The sequence below is a fragment of the Perca flavescens genome, chromosome 12 (assembly GCF_004354835.1).
Source record: "Perca flavescens isolate YP-PL-M2 chromosome 12, PFLA_1.0, whole genome shotgun sequence".
Lineage (NCBI taxonomy): Eukaryota > Metazoa > Chordata > Actinopteri > Perciformes > Percidae > Perca > Perca flavescens.
Genome location: NC_041342.1, coordinates 16,823,892 through 16,847,116, shown reverse-complemented (window position 1 = coordinate 16,847,116; position 23,225 = coordinate 16,823,892). Strand labels below are relative to the sequence as shown.

General features: G+C 37.9%; 1 protein-coding gene across 1 annotated transcript in view; it reads left to right on the top strand.

The window, feature by feature from the left end:
- Positions 1 to 232: 232 nt before the first annotated feature.
- Positions 233 to 23,225, top strand: part of crhr2 (corticotropin releasing hormone receptor 2) — a 30,704-nt gene continuing 7,711 nt past the window's right edge. Inside the window, exons 1-6 of the mRNA XM_028593274.1 lie at positions 233 to 420; positions 521 to 640; positions 17,083 to 17,168; positions 17,749 to 17,855; positions 18,778 to 18,895; positions 19,042 to 19,195. Of these exons, the coding sequence (XP_028449075.1) occupies positions 300 to 420; positions 521 to 640; positions 17,083 to 17,168; positions 17,749 to 17,855; positions 18,778 to 18,895; positions 19,042 to 19,195 (706 nt within the window). The 5' untranslated portion in view covers positions 233 to 299. The remainder of the gene's footprint in view (positions 421 to 520; positions 641 to 17,082; positions 17,169 to 17,748; positions 17,856 to 18,777; positions 18,896 to 19,041; positions 19,196 to 23,225) is intronic.

The following is a 23,225-nucleotide window of genomic DNA, read 5'->3' as shown; positions in this document are numbered from 1 at the left end:
CCCATCTAAAATCAGCGACTTTCCCTCCATAAATAACACATGTGAGTGGCAGGTGTGATTTGTCAGACAGAATGACTAAGATCTGGTCAGTCTGGTGTGTCGGCTGTTTTTCACCCGTTTGCTGCAGCACATGGATGGATGCGCGATTGCGCGGCTCTGATTGGCCAGGCACGCGGGCTCCCTACGTGTCATTACTGTTGTTCCGATTCACAAGCCCAAGAACACCGCTGGACTCAGTGTACCCATCTCTTTTTGGACTTGGAACTAATCTTCAATTATTTAAAGCGGCGGCTCGCACCATGGACCCTACCCTTTATCCGATCTTATTTGGGGAGCTCGGGGACCTAAATTGTAGTTTGATAGAGGCTCTCCAAGACACTTTTTTGGAAAACGCTCCATTATCATTGCTGAGCACTGATGGTAAGATGGAATTGCTTCCTTTTTTCTTCATAATGAGAGGTGTTGCATATTGGATAACGTACAGTAAAGCGTCCGTCTATTTTGCTCTACTTCCCCCAAGGTTTATATTGCAATGCCACAACCGATGAGATTGGAACCTGCTGGCCGCGGAGCAGCACCGGGAGGATTGTAGAGAGACCCTGCCCTGAGTACATCAACGGGGTGAAGTACAACACAACCAGTAAGATATTTAGCTGTCATGGAAAAAGTTATTTTCTAAAATTATAAAAATTGTTTTGCACGCACAACAGATTATTATTATTATTATTATTATTATTATTATTATTATTATTATTATTATTATTATTATTATTATTATTATTATTATTATTTTATGTTTTAAATACGCACAACACAACCACGTGTGCTGGCTGTAAAAGTAAGTATTTATATAATATAATATATATGGTTTCTGTCTGCTGGTTTGATAGACTGAGCAATTCCAAACCCAGTCTGTATCAGCCGTTTTACTCAATGCTGAGAACAGCATTTCACAACTCTCCACCACACCAACAGTGTCACGTTATGTAACTTGTGTATTATCATAAGACTGATGAAGTTTGTTGACACACTCAGAAAAGTAAATTGCAGCATTCATTTTACAAATTAACATATGAAAATATCTCCTTTAATGCACTGAGCGTAAGGATTCTGGGTGTCTTGTTCAAGACTGGGTTTTTCATTTAACACAGCTGTTATCTCTGTAATAGGCTCAGGTTCAGTGTCATTACCCACTAACCCCCACCACACTCACACTCACACTCACACTCACACTCACACTCAACACTCACACACCCTACTGTGTGCCTAGACCTTACTGCAATGATTCAACCTTTACTCTGCTGGTGCTCAGTATTAGTTGGGCATGCCTAGTGGTTTGATTCACTTGGTGTGAAAAGCGCAGTTATGTACCAACGCCTTACAGTATATGATGTATAACTTCATTCGTTGACACCCTTGTGGAATGATGTAATATTTTTGACAGGCTGAGGATTGGATATTGTGGTGAGATTGCAGTGATTACTGTTACTGTAATATGTTTTCTAAATTGATCTACCAATCAAACAATAGGCCTGTCAAATACACTGGAGTATAATGGCATTTTTTGTGATGATATAAATGGCAATACCCTTGATGCTGTTTTAACTGGTATTAGGAATCAAATAGAAAAGAATGAATGCAGGAATCCACTGCATGGTATGGCTCAACGCTACTCAACTCTTTTTTGGTTTTCCATTGTCAAAAGTTGTAGTACCTGGTACTTTGTTTTGGTACCACCTCGGTCGAGGTTTCAAGCGAGCTGAGCCGATACTAGAATGTTGTGTTGCAGGCCCCTGATTGAGCAGAGAGAACAGACCCTAGCTCAATACGTGACTTCCTGCACAAACCCAAGCACACATTTTTAAATATACTACCGTCAATAGCAACCGCAATTTCTTTATTCACTCGCCCTAGATTTTTTTTAAATGGCAGCTGCAAAACTACACCTTACACTAGGCTACGCCATACACTAGGTGACCCCTAACCTTTTTGTGAGAGAAAAAATAAACTTTCTTAGTAAATTAAGTCACATTGTTGAACAGATTGCAGCTTTCAGGTGGAATGACACAGGTGACAGATTTGATTTGTTCCATTTTATAGAGCCCATGAGTAAGGTAATTATCAAATCAATATAATCAATATAGTTTGCTTGTCCATTAGAGCTCTCAGTGTCATTGCATTTTCAAACAGTATGCAAGTGGTTTCAGGTAGGGAACAAATAAGGGATCAATACAAGGGGATTTTACAGTTTTTTTTACAAGAACAAAACAGTTCATTATTTAAGAGTCCTGTTGTCATTCAGGTCTGATAATGACTTTCTGAACACTGGTCTGTCCTAGTATTATTTGGAAATATATATTTTTTATATAGCCTAGATGTGCACTTATAGCCTGCATGCCCAGAGACAACAGACGGGAATTATCATTGTGATAGCCTATATCTGGTGCGATGCATTTATTGTCCCTGTTTTAAGCCAATGAATGACAATTATAAGCTTTGGTGTCTCCCCTTAAGTCTAAATAACATATACCATTATTTATTATTTACACATAAATAAAGAGAGACCTATCTCTCTGCCCTTTCAGACGCTGCTCTCCTTCTCCTCTGACTCCTGCTCTGGCTGCCCAGCAAGCTCATAAACATTACGCCCGCAATCGCTTGTGGAGCATTTTAACTCTGAAAGGCAGATAACCACAGGTTGCTGTTTATTTTATAATGGGTAATATTGTTTTGTTATTTAAACAAACGATTGAGGAAATATGTCCGTGAGTCTATTGAGAGACTTCTAGCTGACAGCGGGGTCTGTGAGCATCACTGGTCATGCGGCGATCGAGCGATCCCAGCTGCCACCAATTGGTCAGACTGGAGCTTCTCAAGTCCGATAACATTGGAGCGAATGTACAATTCGCCATCAATTTTGTAATAATGCCCATATTCAAACTCTGCTCTGATTTCTCGTCTCAGAAGTAAATTTAGTGGTTTCCAGTTGTTGGCTGCTGCTACTAGGGCAAACTCCCGATCTAGATTCTAGAATCGATTGCTTTTCCTTGGGTTCCCGGATGTTAACACTGAATTTTAAACATTACATTTTGCAGCAAAACTTGGCCTATTGAATTTGAGGAAGTTGAAAATATATTAGTTGAATTTGAAACATTGTATTTTGCATCTGAATTTGTTATATTTAATTTTTGATTCTGAATTTATGAACTTAGAAAAATAAAGGAGAAAATTAGTTGTTGAAAATTTGAAGAGTAAAATCCAGAGGCAAAAAATTCAGATACATAATTACAATGCATAAATATGTAGTGCTAGAAATTCAATGGCTTTTTAATTTCAAAATCTGATGAAACAGATTTACTTCCATAAAGGACCCCTTTACTGAAATAGAGATGGAGCAGGGACCCCCTACCACATATTGTATAAAATGAACTTGCATATTACATATTACATATTACATATTACCTACAATAACTTTTAGGGTGGCCTAAAGCCGTTATACATACCTTTTTTGCATAGAATACTAAGCTATTCAAATTCGAATAATTGTTGGCAAGATTTTATAAACCATTTTTTTATGTTAAACATACATGTGGCACAGTGAATCCGTGGATGGCCTTAGTGACTACCTTACCTATAGGCCAGTATGCAGACTTTTTTTTTTTCTAATTAATAATTTGGAGGCCCCCCTGCATTGACTCTGAGGACCCCCTAGGGGTCCCGAACCCCCTGTTGAAGATCCCTGTATTAGTGGACTGTTGCACTAATTGATACTGTACAATAGACTAACTTTTACAAAACTGTTATTTGCATAATTCATACTTAACTCACAAGATCCTGCATGTTTTACAACAAAGTGACATGGGTCCTGAGAAAATGGAGTTGAGTGTCTGAAATCTGCTGTTTCACATTAGCATCACCCATTGTCAGCGAATAAATACAACATTTTAAATCACAAAATAGGTCAGACTAAGAATAGAAGACAGCTTTAACATCACACGAGCAAGTGTTAAATAAAATGGTGCGGTCTGAAAAAAACAACAACCATTTTGCAAACTAAAACCTAACTGGTGTATTTTTTAAGTCTCACTTTGGCCACAGTCAGTATATGACCTTTGGGACTAACAACAGATTCTCTTCCATTTGCCTCCTTGGAATGTGTCAAAGCGTAACATTTAATGCTACAAGACTACATATTTGTGTATATTGTGAGTAATCTCAAAGGTTTTCTGTGGTACATTCAAATGAACGGCTGAGTAAGTTTGATGGCAGCACATGTTGCAATTCTCTTACAAAATCCTGAGGGTTCACAGACTTCAAAGGACTGTTTAGGTGAGGGGCTGCAAATTCCTTCCGATTTCGTCGAGCATATATAAATATTAATGTGTGAAGTGGCTAAAGAGGTTTATGCATTTTTAAACCTTTCTGTGTCCTATTTCTTTTGGTGTATTTATTCAGCTCTCTGGATAGCTTGAAAAGCACATCACTAAAGTTGAGTCAGAGTTGTTAGATGTGGTTTGTGGTCATTCATTGTCTCTACTTTGTCACTACCATGTGACGTGTTTTCTGTCAAGCCTTAGGCAAGACAAGATGTTGACAGCAATAAGAGACGAAAGAAACCTCTGTTGAGTTCATTGTTACTGAGGAGACATGCTGCCAGCACACAGTATGCCTTTCTAGTAAACAGAGCTCGAATTCAGGATCACTGTTTCTACAATATAACTTTATTGATTCTCTTATCAGGATTAATAAAGTCCAAGACATATCAGCGCCATGGTGTGCATCAGGTTCAGAGAGAGGAGCTCACTGAATGCTTTATTTAAAATTAGAGGTGAGTCTGTGCAACATTACCTTGTCATTCAGAGGAAAACATGAAAGCACTAAAGCAGTGAATAAACAGAGACCCGTGTCATCATCAGACATGGAAATTGCAGCTTGTTTTTTGTCATTATATGTGAGAAAGCACCAAATCTCTGAAGAAATCCCTCTGCTTGTAAAAAGCTTACTCTTGTGTATCATCAGCATAACCTAATGACCAATGAAGTTTGATGACTAAATGAGTGCAATAATGCTTTGCATCTTCTTGTTAGTGAGCTGTCATGTACACATATTTCCCTTGTGGAGGAATAATATGAAACCTGTATTTCTACCTTAAAAAGGCATGCACTTAGCCTGACAAGCCAGACCCAACATCTTCATGTGGGAACTCACCATTGACAGGGCTCCATCCAAGGGGCGGGATAAACGGTTGTCTGTCAAATTCCCACTGAATGCAATAGGCTAGCGCTACAACCAACCAGAGCAACTGAGAAGGTAGCGGAGCCAGTTGATAGATTAAACTTTTGCCGTATCCGGTCGGCAAAACTCAGAACTTTTTTTAAGAATGACTTCAGTACCGTTCTTTGTTCTTTTCTCAAAGAAAAGCTTAACTCCAAGTCTTCCAGAGTCGTACCAAAGCCAAATCAAAAGACCGCTGTTCGCCAGCAGCAGCAGCCACAAGCCCACCCACCGACTCTATACACAATGTGATTGGCCCGGCCAGAGTTTGGTTTTTCCAGCTCGCAAGCCAGAGTCAGTTACTAGACTGACTCTGGCTGCAAATTACATTTGCTGCCGCTAGGGTGCGTCTAGATTTCTAGGCTAGCATGCACTGACTCCAATGTACTAAGTGCACATTTAAAGGTGGTTAAAAATGGTTTAAAATTTCCAAACCACAAAACATCTTCTTTTAGACACACATCTACTGATGCAATTGACTTCCCATGCAAAGTTTCTCATGCAGAGACTCACTCACTTCTGGCTGCTACAACTGGGGCTATTTTTCTTTGCAGTGATTACACAAAAAAAACTCTGTAAAGATCGTTGATCTACTTCTCCACGATGAGACTGGGTAAGAGGTTAGTCAGTCAATAAATTTAGGTCAGCATGTATGTAGCAAACATTTCCCCAGCCATTGCACACCAAGTTCCTCAGGCGGTCCAATCAGTATCAGGCTCCCCTGGCAGCACACACCACTGGCTCAGCATCCACATAAACAATACAGTACAAGACCTAAACTGATTTCATTTTTTTAAGCATGTACAATACTCACAACCATGGTTACTATTAATGAGAATACAGCTCTACATTTTGGGTATTGTATTTGGATGTTATTTAAATATTAGTCAAGTCCCACTCTTATTCCCTTCCACTTTGTTTTCCTTGCAAAAAGGAATTATACAATGTATTGTCCATCATTGATCAATAATAGTGGTATTTTACAAATGATTACCAAAATTGTTACACACATTCCATTGTTTTCTAAGAACATGGAACCACTCCCAGATTGGCTTTTTCACACATCAAAACTCAATGGACAGACAAGCTTGCTTGTTAAGATCTAAAATCTTAGCAATTGTTAACAGAGGTAACGGTGGATCAATGGTACTGATCAATAACAGTTGTAAATCCTTTTTTTTTCATCTCGTCTCCTTCTGGAGATGCTTCTTCCTCTAGTTTGTGACTGCCACTGACAGTTTTTTCTTTTTGAGAAAGTTTAAAAATGTGCTTCTGTGTTTTACCTTCTATTTGTAGTTGCTAGCAACTTGGGTTTTCAAATAAATTAATGTTTTTCATTCCCCAAACTCATCACCTTATGGACTTTGTATAGAATGAAGAGGTCACAATTCCTGAATTAAAACAAAAATTGCCAGTAGGTGTAATCCAGTGCAGCAACAATGTGAGTTGAATTACACATTTTTGACAATAAAAAATGAGACTTGGGACTTCTGTCTTATGGTACTATTATATAAAAAATCCACAGGACTGATACATATTGCTTGATTTTAATTTTTATAGCAGTGACCTGCTAAATGACTTGGATAAAATCCTTATGTAATGTGACAGAATACGCTTGCTTTTTAGCTGTGTAATGTGGTATAATATGGTCTCATTATCCAGACACGCTATCTTCCATGTTTGGCTTGGTAGTTTCCCTCAGGGCCACATAGGGTACTTGTATCACACATCCTTTAGTTAATTTTCTCTCACCAACTGACTTCAGTACAGCTGTGAAGTTTGACAGGAAACACATGGGCAAGCAATTAAATCCATGACCTACAGTACAATTGTAGTTATTCCTAATGTGTCATGAGGAGAAACAGGAAAGCTTGAGAGACACTGCTGTGAGTAAAAGTTTACCCAGCAACTCTTCCTCAGGCTCTGTTGGCCTGTCTGCTACAGTGGTCATCACTCAAGGCACAAGGCTGGTTGAAGAGTTGCAGTGTTCACTGCTAAACAAGAGGAGATAGGCTGACAGTAACCATACTCCCTTCCATTGCAATTGTTCGCGGTGGGATTTTCTACTAGTCAAGCTTATATCCAAACCTTTAGTTGTTCAACCATCCAAATGATCAGACTGGATGTTGAAATTAGACACAAATGTGGTCTTTTCCTGGTTTTAAAGGCTGCATTACAGTAAAGTGATGTCATTTTCTGAAATCACCAGACTGTTGTAGCTGTTATTTGCTTTTACCCACTTAATCATTTTATCCACATGATTGGTGACTATTTATCAAAACTATCATTGTGTTACTATTTTGTGAAAGCACCAGTAGTCAACCCTACAATATTGCCGCAATATTGACATTGATATATTTTGTCAAAAATATTGTGATATTAGATTTTTTTCCATATCGCCCAGCTCTAATTTTTAGACATTCTAGCTACATGGCTAGATAAAACATGGCCAATACTAGCTAACATGAAAGAACAATTAAAACTTGCCCAATTGAACCAAATTCCTGAAAAATTTCTTCCCATTTTTCTCTCGTAGATGGGTTAGATGGCCAAAGCGACTTGTCCTGTTTCTGGTTAGCAACCTTTGCTTCTTCTACTCTGTTTACTCACGGCCTTTAGCGCCAACATCTGTAGCCTAGTTTATCTGCTCCAAACAGTTGGTGGAAACACACTAAATTTGCATATCTTTTTGCAACATTTAAATTTGCTTGACAGTTGAATGAAAAAACATAAATAGTTCTTAATATGAGTACACATCCTCACCTTGCACTGTGCGTCATGCGTCTGACAGCTGGTGTCATACACTTAATTTTCTACCATGACCCCCACTACCTTTCAAATCAGCATATGATAGTATGCTAGTAGCCAAGTAGGACACGGAGGATTAAAAAAAACACAATGGACTTTTCAGAAGAGGTAATTATCTTTACTTGAGTTTCTGCGTGGGAAAGTCACCGGACACCACAATCTTTTGAACATAGCCATACTGAGAAATACAGAGAGTTTTTGTGGAGCTCACAGTCTTAATTAGCTTTGTGGCAACTCATTTGGCAATGGCTTGAATGTAACGGATGTTCATCAATATCAAAGTTACGCATTAAAGCATTGAGAGACATAATCAACCTTGTTTGCAGTTCGTGGTTTCCTGTCAACACTTTTAGAGATGTCTCCTTTTTAGCGGTGGTCAATGGTTGGGCCATTGGTTGGGTTAATGTTTGGGCCAAAGGGGGATATTTCGTTGTAATACCACGAGTGGCCACTGAACAAGAATTGTCAGCAAGGCTGAGTGGCGGCTCCCTATCCAGTTCAATAATACATCCATGGGCTGTAATAAGCACAGCGACGCTTTCAGCTTAATGCTAACATCAACATGCTAACACGGAACAAGAAGAGTATCATAGTTTTTCTAACAACATAATAAACCCATATTGGGTGAGTAAAAATGTTGTGTCCCTTGGGTCGCAATGACATAATTTAAAAGATTTGTTTAGGTATTTCTAGTTACTGTATCTCAAAGTTGTTTCCAGTTTAAAATACAGATATTACTGTAATAACATGAAGCCTTGACTTTGCAGGTGACTTATTGTCATAATATCTTCCTTTTGGGACACTTGAAATAGTAAGAGTATGATAAGAATGTGTGTGCGATTGAGCTTTTTTTTTTTTTTACATGTTGTCAGCTGGCTTCTCTGGCAGTTTTCTTTGTTCAGCTTGATCCATTTATTCATGACTTGACTTAGGTCAATTCCAGAAAATCTATTATGAGGGTTTCTTTATTGGCCTTTAAAAAACTGATATTAATGCTTATGTCAGGAACTAACATAGGCATTATACAGATGGGAAACTGTAGAGCTTAAGTTAGGGACCATTCCAAATGTGAATGCAAAGTAGCCAAGGGATCTTGTCAGTTTTTGTCAGTAGCTTTTTCTTTGTTTATCATTCTAACAAACTATTTGCATCTAGACCGCCTCCAATTGAGTGTACAACCACCTTAAAATTATATTTCCCAGTGAGCTCTATAGCTTTCTCTTTCATCTAATTTTTCTTACATAGACACTTCAGATCAACTCAATCAATGATGAAAATGATTTCTCATACATGTTTCCCCCTCCTTGTTTGAAGGACAAGGGAGTTGCAAAAGCCACTGGGAGAAATTTAAGCATCCAAAAGCAGTGAAGTGAACATCCCTGCTGATGACCCAGCTGAACACGTGCTCTATCCTGAAGACAAACTGCATGGAAAAAAACAGGCTTTTCAAGACATTTACCGAGTGTAGTCTGGTACAGAAAAAATATTTTTCTTTTGAGGATTTAGAATTTTTTTTTGTTTCTTTTGCTTAGTTGCTGCAAATTTTCCAAGGAATATATCCCTGCACTCTCTATGCAGCATGGGTTTAGTACAAAGACATCATGCCACTGTATAGAACTGTATGGGTGCGGATCCTCCTGGCTGTGCGACATTTCGCGCCCGCAAAACATCCCGGAAAGGTGGGAAAAAAAAGCTGGCCGATGCCCATCTTTACGCAAATTAATCTGTTTAACGCGACGTGACTATCCAATAGAAGTAGACGAAAATCTTTCAAACTGACCTTTGTTGATCTGAAATGAAGACAGATTCAGCAACCGTATGGCCTGTTTCTCGCTTAAAATGTTTTCAGAAACACGTTTTGGTGAACTATTTTTGTAAAATACGAGTTTGTCCAATCAGCTGCCTGTCAAGGGCGTGGAGCATCAACCATGGATGTATTACGTTGCAACACCATGCTTCAGTCGTTTTGCAAAAGTTGATCTGCACTGTATGTCACTGCAAAGGATGGTAGCAGCAGGTTGACCAGGCAAGCAGCCAAAGCATTTACACTAACCCCATATGTTTTTTGTTGATTGACTCAGTGGAGGTTGACCTGAGCTTGTGAGGTTGGGTGGTCCGTGCCGGTGCTCCATGTTCTCAGTCACCCTTAGAAATGTCTTTCTTTAAAAACGAGCATGCCTCAGAGGCGTGCAGTTTTTTTTATACTGTACTGTGGCAGTTTCCTTGCATTATTCTGCCTCGTCTTCTTGGCTCTGATACAAAGGAGGACTTTTTCTGTTATCCAACTCAAAGATGACAAAAACGTTAGTTATGCTTCCAAGATGTATAATAAACTACAAGAAGCACCTACAGTAGACATTATATTCTGAGCAAAAAAAATGTCAGTAACATTTCTGCACAAGCCACAGATGTGCATGACACAGAAAAAGCTTGAACCTCTTCCCTCCTCCCCTTCGGCAGTTCCCTTTATAGAAACCATGAGTGCTCGTAAAAATTTATTTTCAGGGAAAAGATGACAAAACAAAGATAGCACAGTTTGATTTCTAAACTTTAACATGTATTTCATGTGCAGCTTAATGCAACAACTTACTTTCCCTGGAGCAGTTCAAATGACATAATTAGATGCATAAATAATCCCTGAAAACAAACTATTATTTTTAATAACAGGCATATCAATTTAGCTTTTTAAGCAATGATGTGCTACTGGTAAATGTCAGAAGAAATGCCTATCCAAAAAATAAAAAATGCCCAGAGCAGAGTTTAAATACTTGATGATGTATGTTGGACTTTATGGCTATATTCTGGGCTTTCAGTACCTCCTCAGGATAAACCTCCTAGAGATGTATTTTAGGTAATCCAGTCATTTTTGGAGCGTGTACTGATAATGCCAGAGAGCCAGGGACTTTGTTTTGCTTTGAAAAGGATCAGCACCTCTGACAAAATGTATAACAGAGTAAATGTGAGAAGGATGGGACAGTATTTTTTTGTGAAGTGGTTTAGCTGCCGAGTCGTGTTTGATCAAACTTGGGTCAAGCAAGGACTTGGGAACAGTTTCATTTTATTGTTGTGATGTTGCCATGTTTGTGCTGACAATTTAGACTTACTGGAGACTAATGCTTTACGATCTGAACCACCGGTCATTTGGGCAATAAATATGTGATATTTGGAAACTGGAGGCAGTCTGAAACTTCTCTCAAGATAAAGAATAGTTTTAGTTTTCCATTAAACTGCTCAGAGAGTGTCTTCTTGCTTTCATATGTGATTTAATTCTCTATAAATAGTCCAGTTAGGACAAAAAATGCCCTTTAAAAAAGGAGACTGTTGCATCTAAGACAAAAAGGGCAGTGGAGGTCACTGAAACCCACAAGCAAAAACAACAGACCTGGAGTTGAGATGCAAGCCCCAAATTGGTAAGAGCCATACTGACAATTTAAAAGAACTGTGACCCAGAAACTTACATTCTTTTAAAACAGTTCCAGACAATTACCAAAAATTCAGTTCTTTCTGTGAGTGGCTCCCCTTAAAAACCTTATTAATGTAAGAAGATGATCCGGAAAGATCAGGGACAAGTTTTTCGATAATGATGGATTTCAGAAGTTAAAAGTGTTTTCTAATAGCATTTCCAGAATTCATAAATTTCAACACACATTTCCCAAAGCAGGTCTTAAGAGTGAATGCCAGTGAATGTCATTAAGAGCTTCTGAATATGGCTGTCTGGGGTGCTTAGAAGGATACTGAACACTCTTTAAAGTATAGCTGTGCTGTATTAACAATACATAAATCACAAAGTGTAAAACGTAAATGTAAACAGTTTATACCTATTTAGTAGTGGTAGTTTTTAAAGACCGCTTTGATAGACTGATTATACTGATTATACTATTTATTCCTTCATCATGCTCTTGTCTAAATACAAGATGTGTGTTTGTATTCTCTTGACGGCTTCATGTCCTAACTTGCCCTGTGAGGTCTGTGTATGTGACATGGCAGTTGTCCTGCCTAAATGAAATATCAACTGCAATGAGCTGTGATATTCCCATGCTGTTATATTATGGCCTACTTTGCTCTGTCCCCAGCTCATAGAATTAAATTTCAAATGGCTAGAAGGAAATGCTGCTGAAACTGGCTCGCATGTGCTGTCACTCAACTTCAAGACATTGTATTTTTATTGCAATTTGAAACTTACCTGAATAGAAGGCCCCCAATTTTACTATTTCAAAAAACAACTGAAGCAAGTGGGTATCTGTGAGCAGCAGCTTGGTGCTTTGAGGAGGCGTGCAGTAGGAGTCATGTCATATTTTATATTTTAATCCATCAGGAAACCGACCTCCTGTCTCAAAAGTAACACAAAACTACAGAGAAAAATGACAAACTAAATCACAGAGCAATCACTGGCAGACAAAGACGACAGGCTTACACAACCTTTAAGTGAAAAATGTATTGTATTATTCCTGTGGCGTTGTTTCAGCAGGTCCCATAGTTGATAGTACAGCAACAATCAAATTAAAGAAACAGGTCAAGCTCTGCAGCTGTGAAGACACAGACCATTTGGTTTGCCTTTCAGATTAGTTCTGAGGAATCTATTACACATTTATAGCACAATAAATGACTTAATGTTTTTAATCCCCAATTGAAGTGCCACTTATGCATTAACAACCAATGCACGCTAAAGTTATGTAATAAGAAGAACCTTTCCCCATTTATCTCGACAAACAAGCTTTCAATCTTCCAATCCTTGAGCAATCATATGGTGTTTATTTGCATGTATGTATTTGTGTATTTGTCCGAGAAAAGGAAAAAGTTGGCAGGGTGGTTGGCAGAGGCAGAGGAGGTGGACAATGTTGGCACAGAGTAAGCCAGTTTTTGAGAATGCGTTGAAATGGCACATTTCTTTTGTTTCCTTATGCATCTATGTGTATAATGAAGTGTGGTCGGTGTTGCGTTGCTTCCAGCATTGTTAACACCTTTGAATGGCAGCCCTATCTCCTTACCCAAACCCAAGAGAAAACTGAGACACTTAGTGATTAATATTTTAACTTAACTTATTTTAACATAATGCACTGTAAAAAAATGTGAAGAGAATTGCTTTATCATCAATGCACAGATGGTTAGTTAGCTCTCCCTGCACCAGTGTGTTGAATTAGTCCTGCCTCCGTGGAACAGAGGCACAGGGACAAAACTCACAATCTGCTCCCCTTCCTCTATTTTCTGCAACATCACTGCTTATTTCACAGACACAGTGTGATATTTGCCAGAAGAGAGGAGAGAACTTCATCTGGCAAGCACCTTGTGCTGCTAAAATAATATTAGCTCAGTCAACTTCAAGTTGCCGTATTATATTTTCCATGATTTTGTTTGCAGATATAATATATCTCAGGATGAGAATAGTGTTCTCCATCATCATCTGTCTTCTTTTAGAAAAACTCAGTAACACTATCTAATGTGATCACATTTCAAGGGTTTATGAGTTGTAACTAATGGCTTTATTAATAGTTGATAAAGTATTTACTAATATGGTATAAAGCTAAAAGTTATAAAATTGATAAATATGCATGATTTATTAATAGGAACAACACTTGGGTTGCCAGGTTGTGAAAAATGTGTCTGATTTTGTATCCAGTCTACTCTGTAATAAATGTTGGTAAACCATGAATAAATAGGTTTCTCACTTCACCGTCGGCCATCAAGTCTGCAGATATAAATGTCAAAGGGTAGGTTCATTGTCATGAATAGGGTTTTTACAAAATCCATCAAGTCTGTAGTTGTTAATGATAAAATATAATTTACAATGCACTGCGGCTATTTTCCATAAGGTCAGAGGTCAAACATTGGAGGGGTCTTTCTGAAAATGTAAAGAGCTAAGAATTCAAAGTAAGTGCCATGCTGGTTAAACATGCCAAGGCGCCTGGGTAGGTCACCTGGTAGAGAAGGCGCACATATATAGAGGTGTACTCCTTGACGCAGTGGCCGCAGGTTTGGCTCCGAGCTGCAGTCCTTTGCTGCATGTTCCCCCCCTTCCCTTTTGTGTCTTCAGGTGTCCTATACAAATAATGCCCTAAAAAGCCCAAAAAATAATCTTTAAAAAAACATGCCAAACATTGTTCATAACTTGGCAACAAGTTGATCTTATTTTTACCTATCTATAAAGATCAGAAAATATGTATAAACTATATTAAGACAGTAATTAGTTACAGCTGATAAACTCTTTATACAGAAGAGGTACACACATTTCAATACATGTACAGTACTGTTTATAAAAAAAAGAAAATGTGATTCCGTAATAAAATATAGTGTCAAAGAGCTCTTGATTGTCTCAGGCTGTAATATGTGTTGTGGTTGTTTTGGACAGCATTGTGTTTAAATGTGTATGCAATATTGTGGAATGTAGCATAAAAACACAAAATTAAACTACATTACAATTTACAAGGGATTTCTTCTTGTCACTCAGTGTGCACCACAATCAATTGCATAATGGCTTCAAACCAATATCATTTGTAACAATTATGCAGTAAAAGGAGGAATATATCCTGAAAATGACTTGATGTCCTCAACGATGATACAAACATTCTCCAGTTTATTTACCTTGGTTCATGATTAAACCATGCATGAGATGTAAGCTCTCCTTTCACGGTTGCCTACACTGCACAAGAACTCAATAAATGCCAACATTGCAACTAATCAATGAACATGTTGAAGTATTTTTCCGCAAAGTCAAACAATGATGTTTTAGAGTGTATTACAATGGAAGGTTTTACTGTGTCTCAGGGCAACGGTGTAACTTTGGTTTCAGAATTGGGGGGAGACAAAAAACAGGTGGTCTGGGGGTTCTCCTCCAGAAAAATCTTAGCAATTTGAATCCCATTTCCTGCATTTCTACATACATTTGTAGGGACTATGTTGATAAAAAATACAGGAAATAATTAAAGCGCCCATATTATGCTCATTTTCAGGTTCATAACTGTATTTTAAGGTTGTACCAGAATAGGTTTACATGGTTTAATTTTCAAGCAACACCATATTTTTGTTGTACTGCACAGCTCTCTCTCACTGCAGCAGATCCTCTTTTCACCTGGTTTCTGTTTTAGCTACAGAGTGAGACCTCTTTTCTTCTTCTTCTTCCGTACTATCTTTGATTGCACTCGCACATGAGCTAACGGTTGCGGTTAGCCAGCTCGTTGATTGTGACGTCACAATCGACGTCACCCCCAGCTCACCAGGAGACTGAAGGCAGGACACATTCAGAAACCATATCTCTCTCAAAACAGCATGGATGGATTTTTTTCAAAGTTTGTATGTGTGTGGAAGCACCAGAGACACAAAATAACACCCCAAATCCCAGAAAAAGTGATTTTTTCATAAAATGGGCACTGTAAGTTGATTTTGATGAAATTATTCCAGAAAGAATAGTAGGCTACTAAACTTTTTATAAGAATAATATGTCTTACTTTCTTAGGGGGCCAATCATCGCGACTTATAAATAAAATAATATCAAATGAATTTGAAAGCGGAAGGGACACAAACAGGATTTTGAAAGTGCTTTAGTGATTTAATCGACTTTGATTTGCAGTAACTCTGTGCTCTGTGCTAAACAGCTCCTACACTAAACCTACTCTATACTAAACTGCTGAGAATTGGGATTTTCCTTCATGAGCTGTGCAAAGCATTGCCTTGTATGTGTTGCCATAAGTCAACTCCTTCTGCCACAAGCAGTTTTCTGCTTTCTGCTCTTCAAATACAAATGTCACATTACGTAACATTAATTTGAATGCAAAGAATCTTACTTTGCTGCTGCCACTTTTTGAAGAGTCGCTGTTGGCCAGGGATGTCAAATACACGGGTCGCGGACCAGAACTGGTCTACCAAGGGTCCAATCCACTGGATGACTTTGCTAGTATGTAAATTGGTTGCGGATGTGACGATTTTAGACGAGAGGGAAGAGTGAGGGAGGAGCCACGTTATGTTACACACTTTCATTGGCAAATCACATCATAGCCACGCCCTAAAACACCCCCTGCTTTTTTGCCGATTTTAAAATCAACGAGACCATAATTCAAAAAATGAACATCATTCTGTATTGCAGAAGACTTAAAACTAGCGATTGAGACCATAAACTCATTATGAAAATTATTTAATTTATTTGAAGACGGTCAGTACCACAACTGCAGGGATATCACTAAATTGCCTCTGCATGGTCTAATTTTATGTGGTAACATCATTACATTACTGTGATTGAATGTAAAACTTCCTGCTTCAAACACAACCAATAACTTAACTCATTTCTAATTTGCAAAGCATTTATTTGGAGTTGAATATCACCGGTAAAAATAATGTGCAATCTAATATTTTTAATAGTATAAATCACAGTTGAAGCTTTTGACAGCAAACTCCTAATTGATGTGAGTTTTCATACACAATAATACAATAACCTACATACAGTAAATGATGTGCATCTTGGAAGCAGAGTGGTTTAAATTGTCACTTTAAGTGTCTGGTCATAATAGAATAGAAGAAAATAAATGTTTTTCCCCACACAACTCTGTATATATTTCTCAGTGTTAAAGAGATAAAGGGACTTCTGAATGCGTGGTGAGGAATTGCAAAATTACAAATTCAGTTCAAAGTTGATTATAGAAAGTGGGCTTAAAAAGATATGCAAATGAACTGACAGAGTAAGAGGCTTTGCATTTCCACACCATGAATACAATTTTTATTGCTGAGTTGGTTTTCTGTAACTCAGACAGATAGTAGTGACTGAGCTCTAAGGAATTACAGGGATGTTATTGCTTACCCACTTGGCAAACACTTTACTATAACCTTGCCCTGCTCCAGCACTGACTCAGCTGAATGGTGTCTGGTGGTGAATATAGATGGGAGATTTGAACAGACCAACTAATCTTAGAGATTAACAAGTACTTAAAACATGATCAATGTTTGCAACAATGCTACACTTATTACTTATTACTCATTGTTTTCTCATCTGTCCTTCTCACTCTTTTCTTGCAGTGAGTGCTTACAGGGAATGCATGGATAATGGGACGTGGGCATTGAAAAGCAATTACTCCAATTGTGAACCCATTTTGGAGGAGAAGGTTAGTGTGATGTCACAATCCTGTTGTCCCTCATTCTGTAAGCAATCTGTTATCCGTCTTAAATAAATGCTCATCACAGCTTCTCATCATAACAATAATGGCACACAGGGAATACCAATCAGATCTAGCCAAAGTAATGTGGTGTTTTGATTACTTAATGCTTATTGAATTGAATTTTGTTTTTCTACAAACTGTACTGCAGCTAAACGGTTTAAACGTTTGTTTCCAGATGACTTAACAAATATATAAGTACAGTCTTGCCTGTGTCCGCATAAGCAGAGCCCGGGGCCAAACCGTAAGACTGATGTATTGCATGTAATGAGTTTTGGCCTGATTACTTCACATCATGTCTCCTAATTATGTGTATTTCTGGGCCTTGCTCTATTTTCTCAGATAATTTTAAGCCATGACATCTGAAGTGCTTTCTCTCACTTTAGTTACGACTCAAAACAAAGAAGTCTAGATAGATGAATAGATACAACCTGGTTCTAATTATGTCTTTTAGTATCGCTAACCTCTTTTCTTTGTGTTATTATCCAGTAGTTGCACTCAAAAAGTAATTCACGTCTTGTTTTTACAGAGAAAATATCCAATGCATTATAAAATAGCGCTGATCATCAACTACCTAGGTCACTGTATCTCTGTGGGAGCTCTAGTCGTGGCCTTCATTCTCTTCTTGTGCTTAAGGCAAGTACAGAAATAGTCCCTATCTAAATGTGTCCTGTATGCATGAGACCTCATAGAGGACAATCAGGGAAATTCATGTAATGTGCTCAGACTGCTTATCGTTAGCTTGCTTATGTCAAAAGAAATGATCTCTGCAGCTCGGCTCAGCTGGAGCACTGAGAAAGACATAATGGGCATTTTTATAACACTTTCTTCTTAGCAGTCATACCTTTTCATGTCCTGATTTAAACACACACACACACACACACACACACACACACACACACACACACACACACACACACACACACACACACACACACACACACACACACACACACACACACACACACACACACACACACACACACACACACACACACACACACACACACACACACACACACACACACACACACACACACACACACTGCACACATATTGCAGATATTAAACAGCCGCTGTGTTGTGCACTATGGTGTGATTGATGTGGGCTTCTCAAAGCAAATATTGATTTCTTAAATTACTTTAAAGACCAAAATAGTCAGTAGCTATATCTAACTCTAATCTCTTTGGATTTCATGGAACAATCCAAAACTACTTAGTGATTCCCCACATGTTTATTCATGGCACGTCCATGAATCTCCATTGAAATCATATAAAAACACGTTACACCTCATAGTTCCAGTAGCCTATGGCTACAGTGCAAGGAAGTAAGTAAATTGAGATTTTGTTTTGGGATAAATGAAATTATGTAATACATAAATGAACAAATGGACTGTTTGCATGTAATATTGCAGCCTCTAGCTGTTATATGAATGGCCAACAACTTACGGACAGTATAATAAAAGGCCGATATTATTCAGCCCTAATCTCACTTTAATTTGAATAAGCTGTACCGACTCTATGAAAGCATGATAATAAGACATTCCTTTTATTATAGGAGCATACGATGTCTTCGAAACATCATCCACTGGAACTTGATCACCACGTTCATACTGAGAAATGTTATGTGGTTTTTGCTTCAGTTGATTGACCACAATATTCATGAGAGCAATGAGGTAACAGCATTGTTTTACAATATCGTGTACTGCATGCACTTACTATATAAAGTCATTAGACATTCTTAAAAGGTTAAGCTACACACAACTTTCTATCAAGTATTTCTGTTGCAATTTACTGAGTCTTGTGTTGTTGTTGTTTTCAGCCTTGGTGTCGATTAATTACAACAATATACAACTACTTTGTGGTGACAAACTTCTTCTGGATGTTTGTTGAAGGATGTTACCTACACACAGCCATTGTAATGACTTATTCAACTGATAAGCTCAGAAAGTGGGTCTTCCTTTTCATCGGCTGGTGTGAGTATGTCTATGTTGAAAGTGCATTAGTAACACTTCACTCGGTTCTTGGCTCTGCGTGATTCAGTTAGATACACTTACAATATTTTTACTTTTGAATGAACATAGTAAATGGCAGTAGAAGTGTTGCATGGATATGTGTTTTGTGGTATAAACCTATTCCTAGTTTTTATAATAGTTTTTCTTATAGAATTAAAATTGCAGATACAGTATTAGAAGCTGAGTTGGCCAGGCCACAAAGCCCAATTTAAAGTCCAGTTTAACTTGATACTTTCTGGCCTCAAATGCATTGATTTTGTAGATTGATATGTATTTGGTGTTTAATGACTCCAAATCAAGATAATTCATTGTGTTAAAGCTTATTCTTTACCTTGGACTCAGTCAAAGTCCATTTATTAGTTTTTAATCTTAATCTTCATCAGCAGATTTGCACAGCTGTCATGTTCAAATTTCCATATTTACTGATATACTGTACATGTTTTGAATTAACTGAGTATTTTTGACATAATAATATATGCTTACATTGAAGATATTTGTAAATATCTGCCCAAAATGATCACTTTTAGAATTTGATATATTGTACAGATTTAAATTAAAACCAGATTGTGAAACAACTGAACCACAATGTAACGTTGCATTTCTCCCCAATTCAATGTAAACCTTTGCTTGACTGAATGCACTTCATGTAAAGTCTTGAAGCGGAGGGAGAGACTCAAGATAAGGCTTTAAGTTCATAAGAGAACAGAGCTGCAGTGAAGTGTGAAAAATGTCATTTTTTTGTGCTTGACTTGCAGTGATAGAATGAACATGTAGCATATGCCCCATCACAACCACATAAATTATCTATGCTCACCTTGACTTCAACTACAGTATTAGAAAAAGCATGGTGTCAGAATAGTCCATCTTGAGGCAGAAAAACATGCGTGTATGGTTTCCTGAGCCAGTCTGACATTTCCTTTCTGTCTGTTTATGTAATGCACTTTGTGTGTTCTTACAGGATGAAAAATGTACACATACTTTAATGCATCTAGGTCATGCTAAAATGACTCAACAGAGATTTATGAACGTAAGAATGGATTAGATAACCAGCAGATGACATATGATTGGTAATGACACATGGATGACATGATTTGCTTCATATTGGCTTTAAAATAGAAATAACCAAAGGCAGATATCAATCATATCAATCTAGTTTTAATGACTCGATTACAGTATGAAGTTACTGACAGCTTGTCATGATTAGATTGTCTGTGCAGCTTCCTCTTTCAGTAAATTCAACACATCAATACTAGGAAATTCCCTTAGTACTCCTGCAGCAGGTGTAGGTTAAACTTGGTTTTAATCCATAATATCTGTGCACATACCATAAACGATATATTAAATATTGTAACTTTAAAAAAAAAAAATGACTTCCCATATAAGGTCCCATATTATGCTCAAATTCAGGTCCATACTTGTATTTTGGCTTTCTACTAGAACATGTTCACGTGCTTTAATGTTCAAATAACACATTGTTTGTTTAATGGCTGGTTTTCTCATACTGTCTGTCTGAATAAACCTGTATTCACCCTCTGTCTGAAACGCTTCTGTTTCGCCCAGGCTGTTCTGATTGGTCAGCATTTTTGGGTCCTCCGCATCTGCACTCTCAGAGACTCTACACCATCATTGCAGCCAGGGAATCACTGTAATGGCACTGTAGCAGCACTTTTTACCAATATATAGTATAGTTGTGACACCACAACCGTATAGATGAAGTCCTGACGGCGAGTTTAAAGGCACCGTTTCTGAATACGCTGTGTGCATTTCTTTGTGGATTAAGGGTTTTGATATTTTCACAGTATTTAACACCTCAACCTGCTTTATAATCACAAAACCCATGGAAATCTAACTTTTTACAATATAGGACATTTAAGAGTCATCTTGAAGTAGAAACAGGGAGCTGTAGAGTATGGACTATATAATATAAATACAGGTTTAATAGGTATGAAGTATAATCTGTACAATATAATTTGTTTTTTGTGCTTAAAACTGCTGCATTGTGGAAACCACACGCTAGTAAAGAGATAAGATTCCTCATTGCATCCCTGATATAAGTCTTGAGAGATTGTTCATTAGAATTCATTAATGAAATGATGGAAGTGGAGCAAATTAAATCTGTCTTCCACCAGAGGCCTGATGATAGCTGGGATCCAAATAGGTTAAGACCTGTACACTTTCAGCTCCATTAAAGTTGTTATTACTCCTCACTTTACCTTTACAAACATCTGGTTAACTTTGTCTATAAAACTTGCCGTATCTTATAAGCTTTCTGTCACCTGATTTGTCCACTCAATAATGATATTTGGCTAGAAGCTAAATTAGCTTAACCTGACTCCGCCAGATGGATTGCTTCGCATTTGCTCGGCATATCCATCTGGGAACTTTCCGTTGGAGAACTTTTGGGAAGGGGCGGAAATACTGGTTAGCTGATTGGATGAACCATCTGTCTATCACCTATGTTGGTGATAGACGGGCCAAATCAACCAATCAGATCCAAGAAGCGTATGAAAATACAACCACAAGCCCGCCCATGCTGCTGCAGGCAAAGCATAGCTCATTAGCTCAGCATGCAAGCTACGTGTCGGTAAAGGATATTTGCCGTTTGTGTAACTATAATTTAGGAATAAAAGACACCATTTCAGGTCCCCGGACCATATTCCAAAAGAAGGATCCAAGAGAAAAAAAGCATTAGCGAGCGGCTAACAGAATTAGGGCTATACCGCTGTCTGAAAATACTGGTTAGCTGATTGGATAAACCATCTGTCTATCACCACCTAACCCACCTCAAAACCAACGCTGATTGGCTCGGTCGTTTGGCTAACGGCTCCAAATTTTCTCTACCTCAAGATGCCAGACTGATCTGCGAGTGGAAAACTGGAGCTCGCGAGATCAGGACGGTCTCACGAGGCTAAAATTTGCTTGCCAGCTCACAGGCAGGGTGAAAAAGTCAAGAATGAACTGCTTGTTAAAAGAAGCAGAGTCTCCTTGAACTACAGTCCGTAGTGCTGTGGGGGAACAGTGAGATATCCCAAAGGGCTTTATTGCTTTTTATTTTACTACAATCTTACCGTACTCCAAAAAGCAGCTAAAAGGTTCTCGTGCAGCACAGTTTGTAATATGCAGACCACAGAAAAGATTAGGTTGCAGTAGACACAAGTTTTCGTGCGCGAATAAAATAGAAGTCCTTAATAAAGCTGGCGGAATTCTCCCTAACAATCTATTCAGTCTGTTTTGAAAATAGGATGACAGCTCAATTTCAAATAGTTTTATTTTATCACAGACGATTCAAGCATACTTGGTCTTTTTTTAAATCAGACTTAATAAAATAAAACCCCTTGAGCCAAGTATACGGCAATCCATCTCCTGAAATCAGGTCACAGCTGTGACCAGCATCTAATTTTTGGGGTGCAACTCCTGCTGATTTTACAGATTGGTGTTGAAATGTGGTCCATGTTCAGATAGACCTGCGGTGGGCCCACGTGAACGATGGATAATTTAACATGCACTCTTTTTTTCTGAGATGATTTCAAATGATTTAAAAAAAATATTTCCATACATATGTCAAGAAAGACAAGCACCCACTTCATAACATTTATTTTTCAGATTCATTTAGGCTACATATAGCTATCATTTCTCTACCCGACCTCTAAGAGGGCAGCAGCTGAGTTGTGTAACATATGACTGTGAAGCCAATTTAGACTTAAAATATTGTTTTTCAGAAGAAGAGAAAGAAGAGAAATATGGGAGCATGTTTTCTTCTCTTTTTATGGGAAGGAGCACGTAGGCTTGTTCATTTTCCCCATTGTGATCAAGCTGCACACAGTTATGCGCTACTGTTATATAAAAATATGTTCTGTGATTTCCACCTTGATTATTCTGACAGTGATACTGAGAAAAAAAGCGTTACAAAATCCATTTGTACTTTGGTTTACTAAATAAATTAATAACATTTTCATTTTCTTTTTTTTTTTTTTTTTTTTTTTTCTCTAAC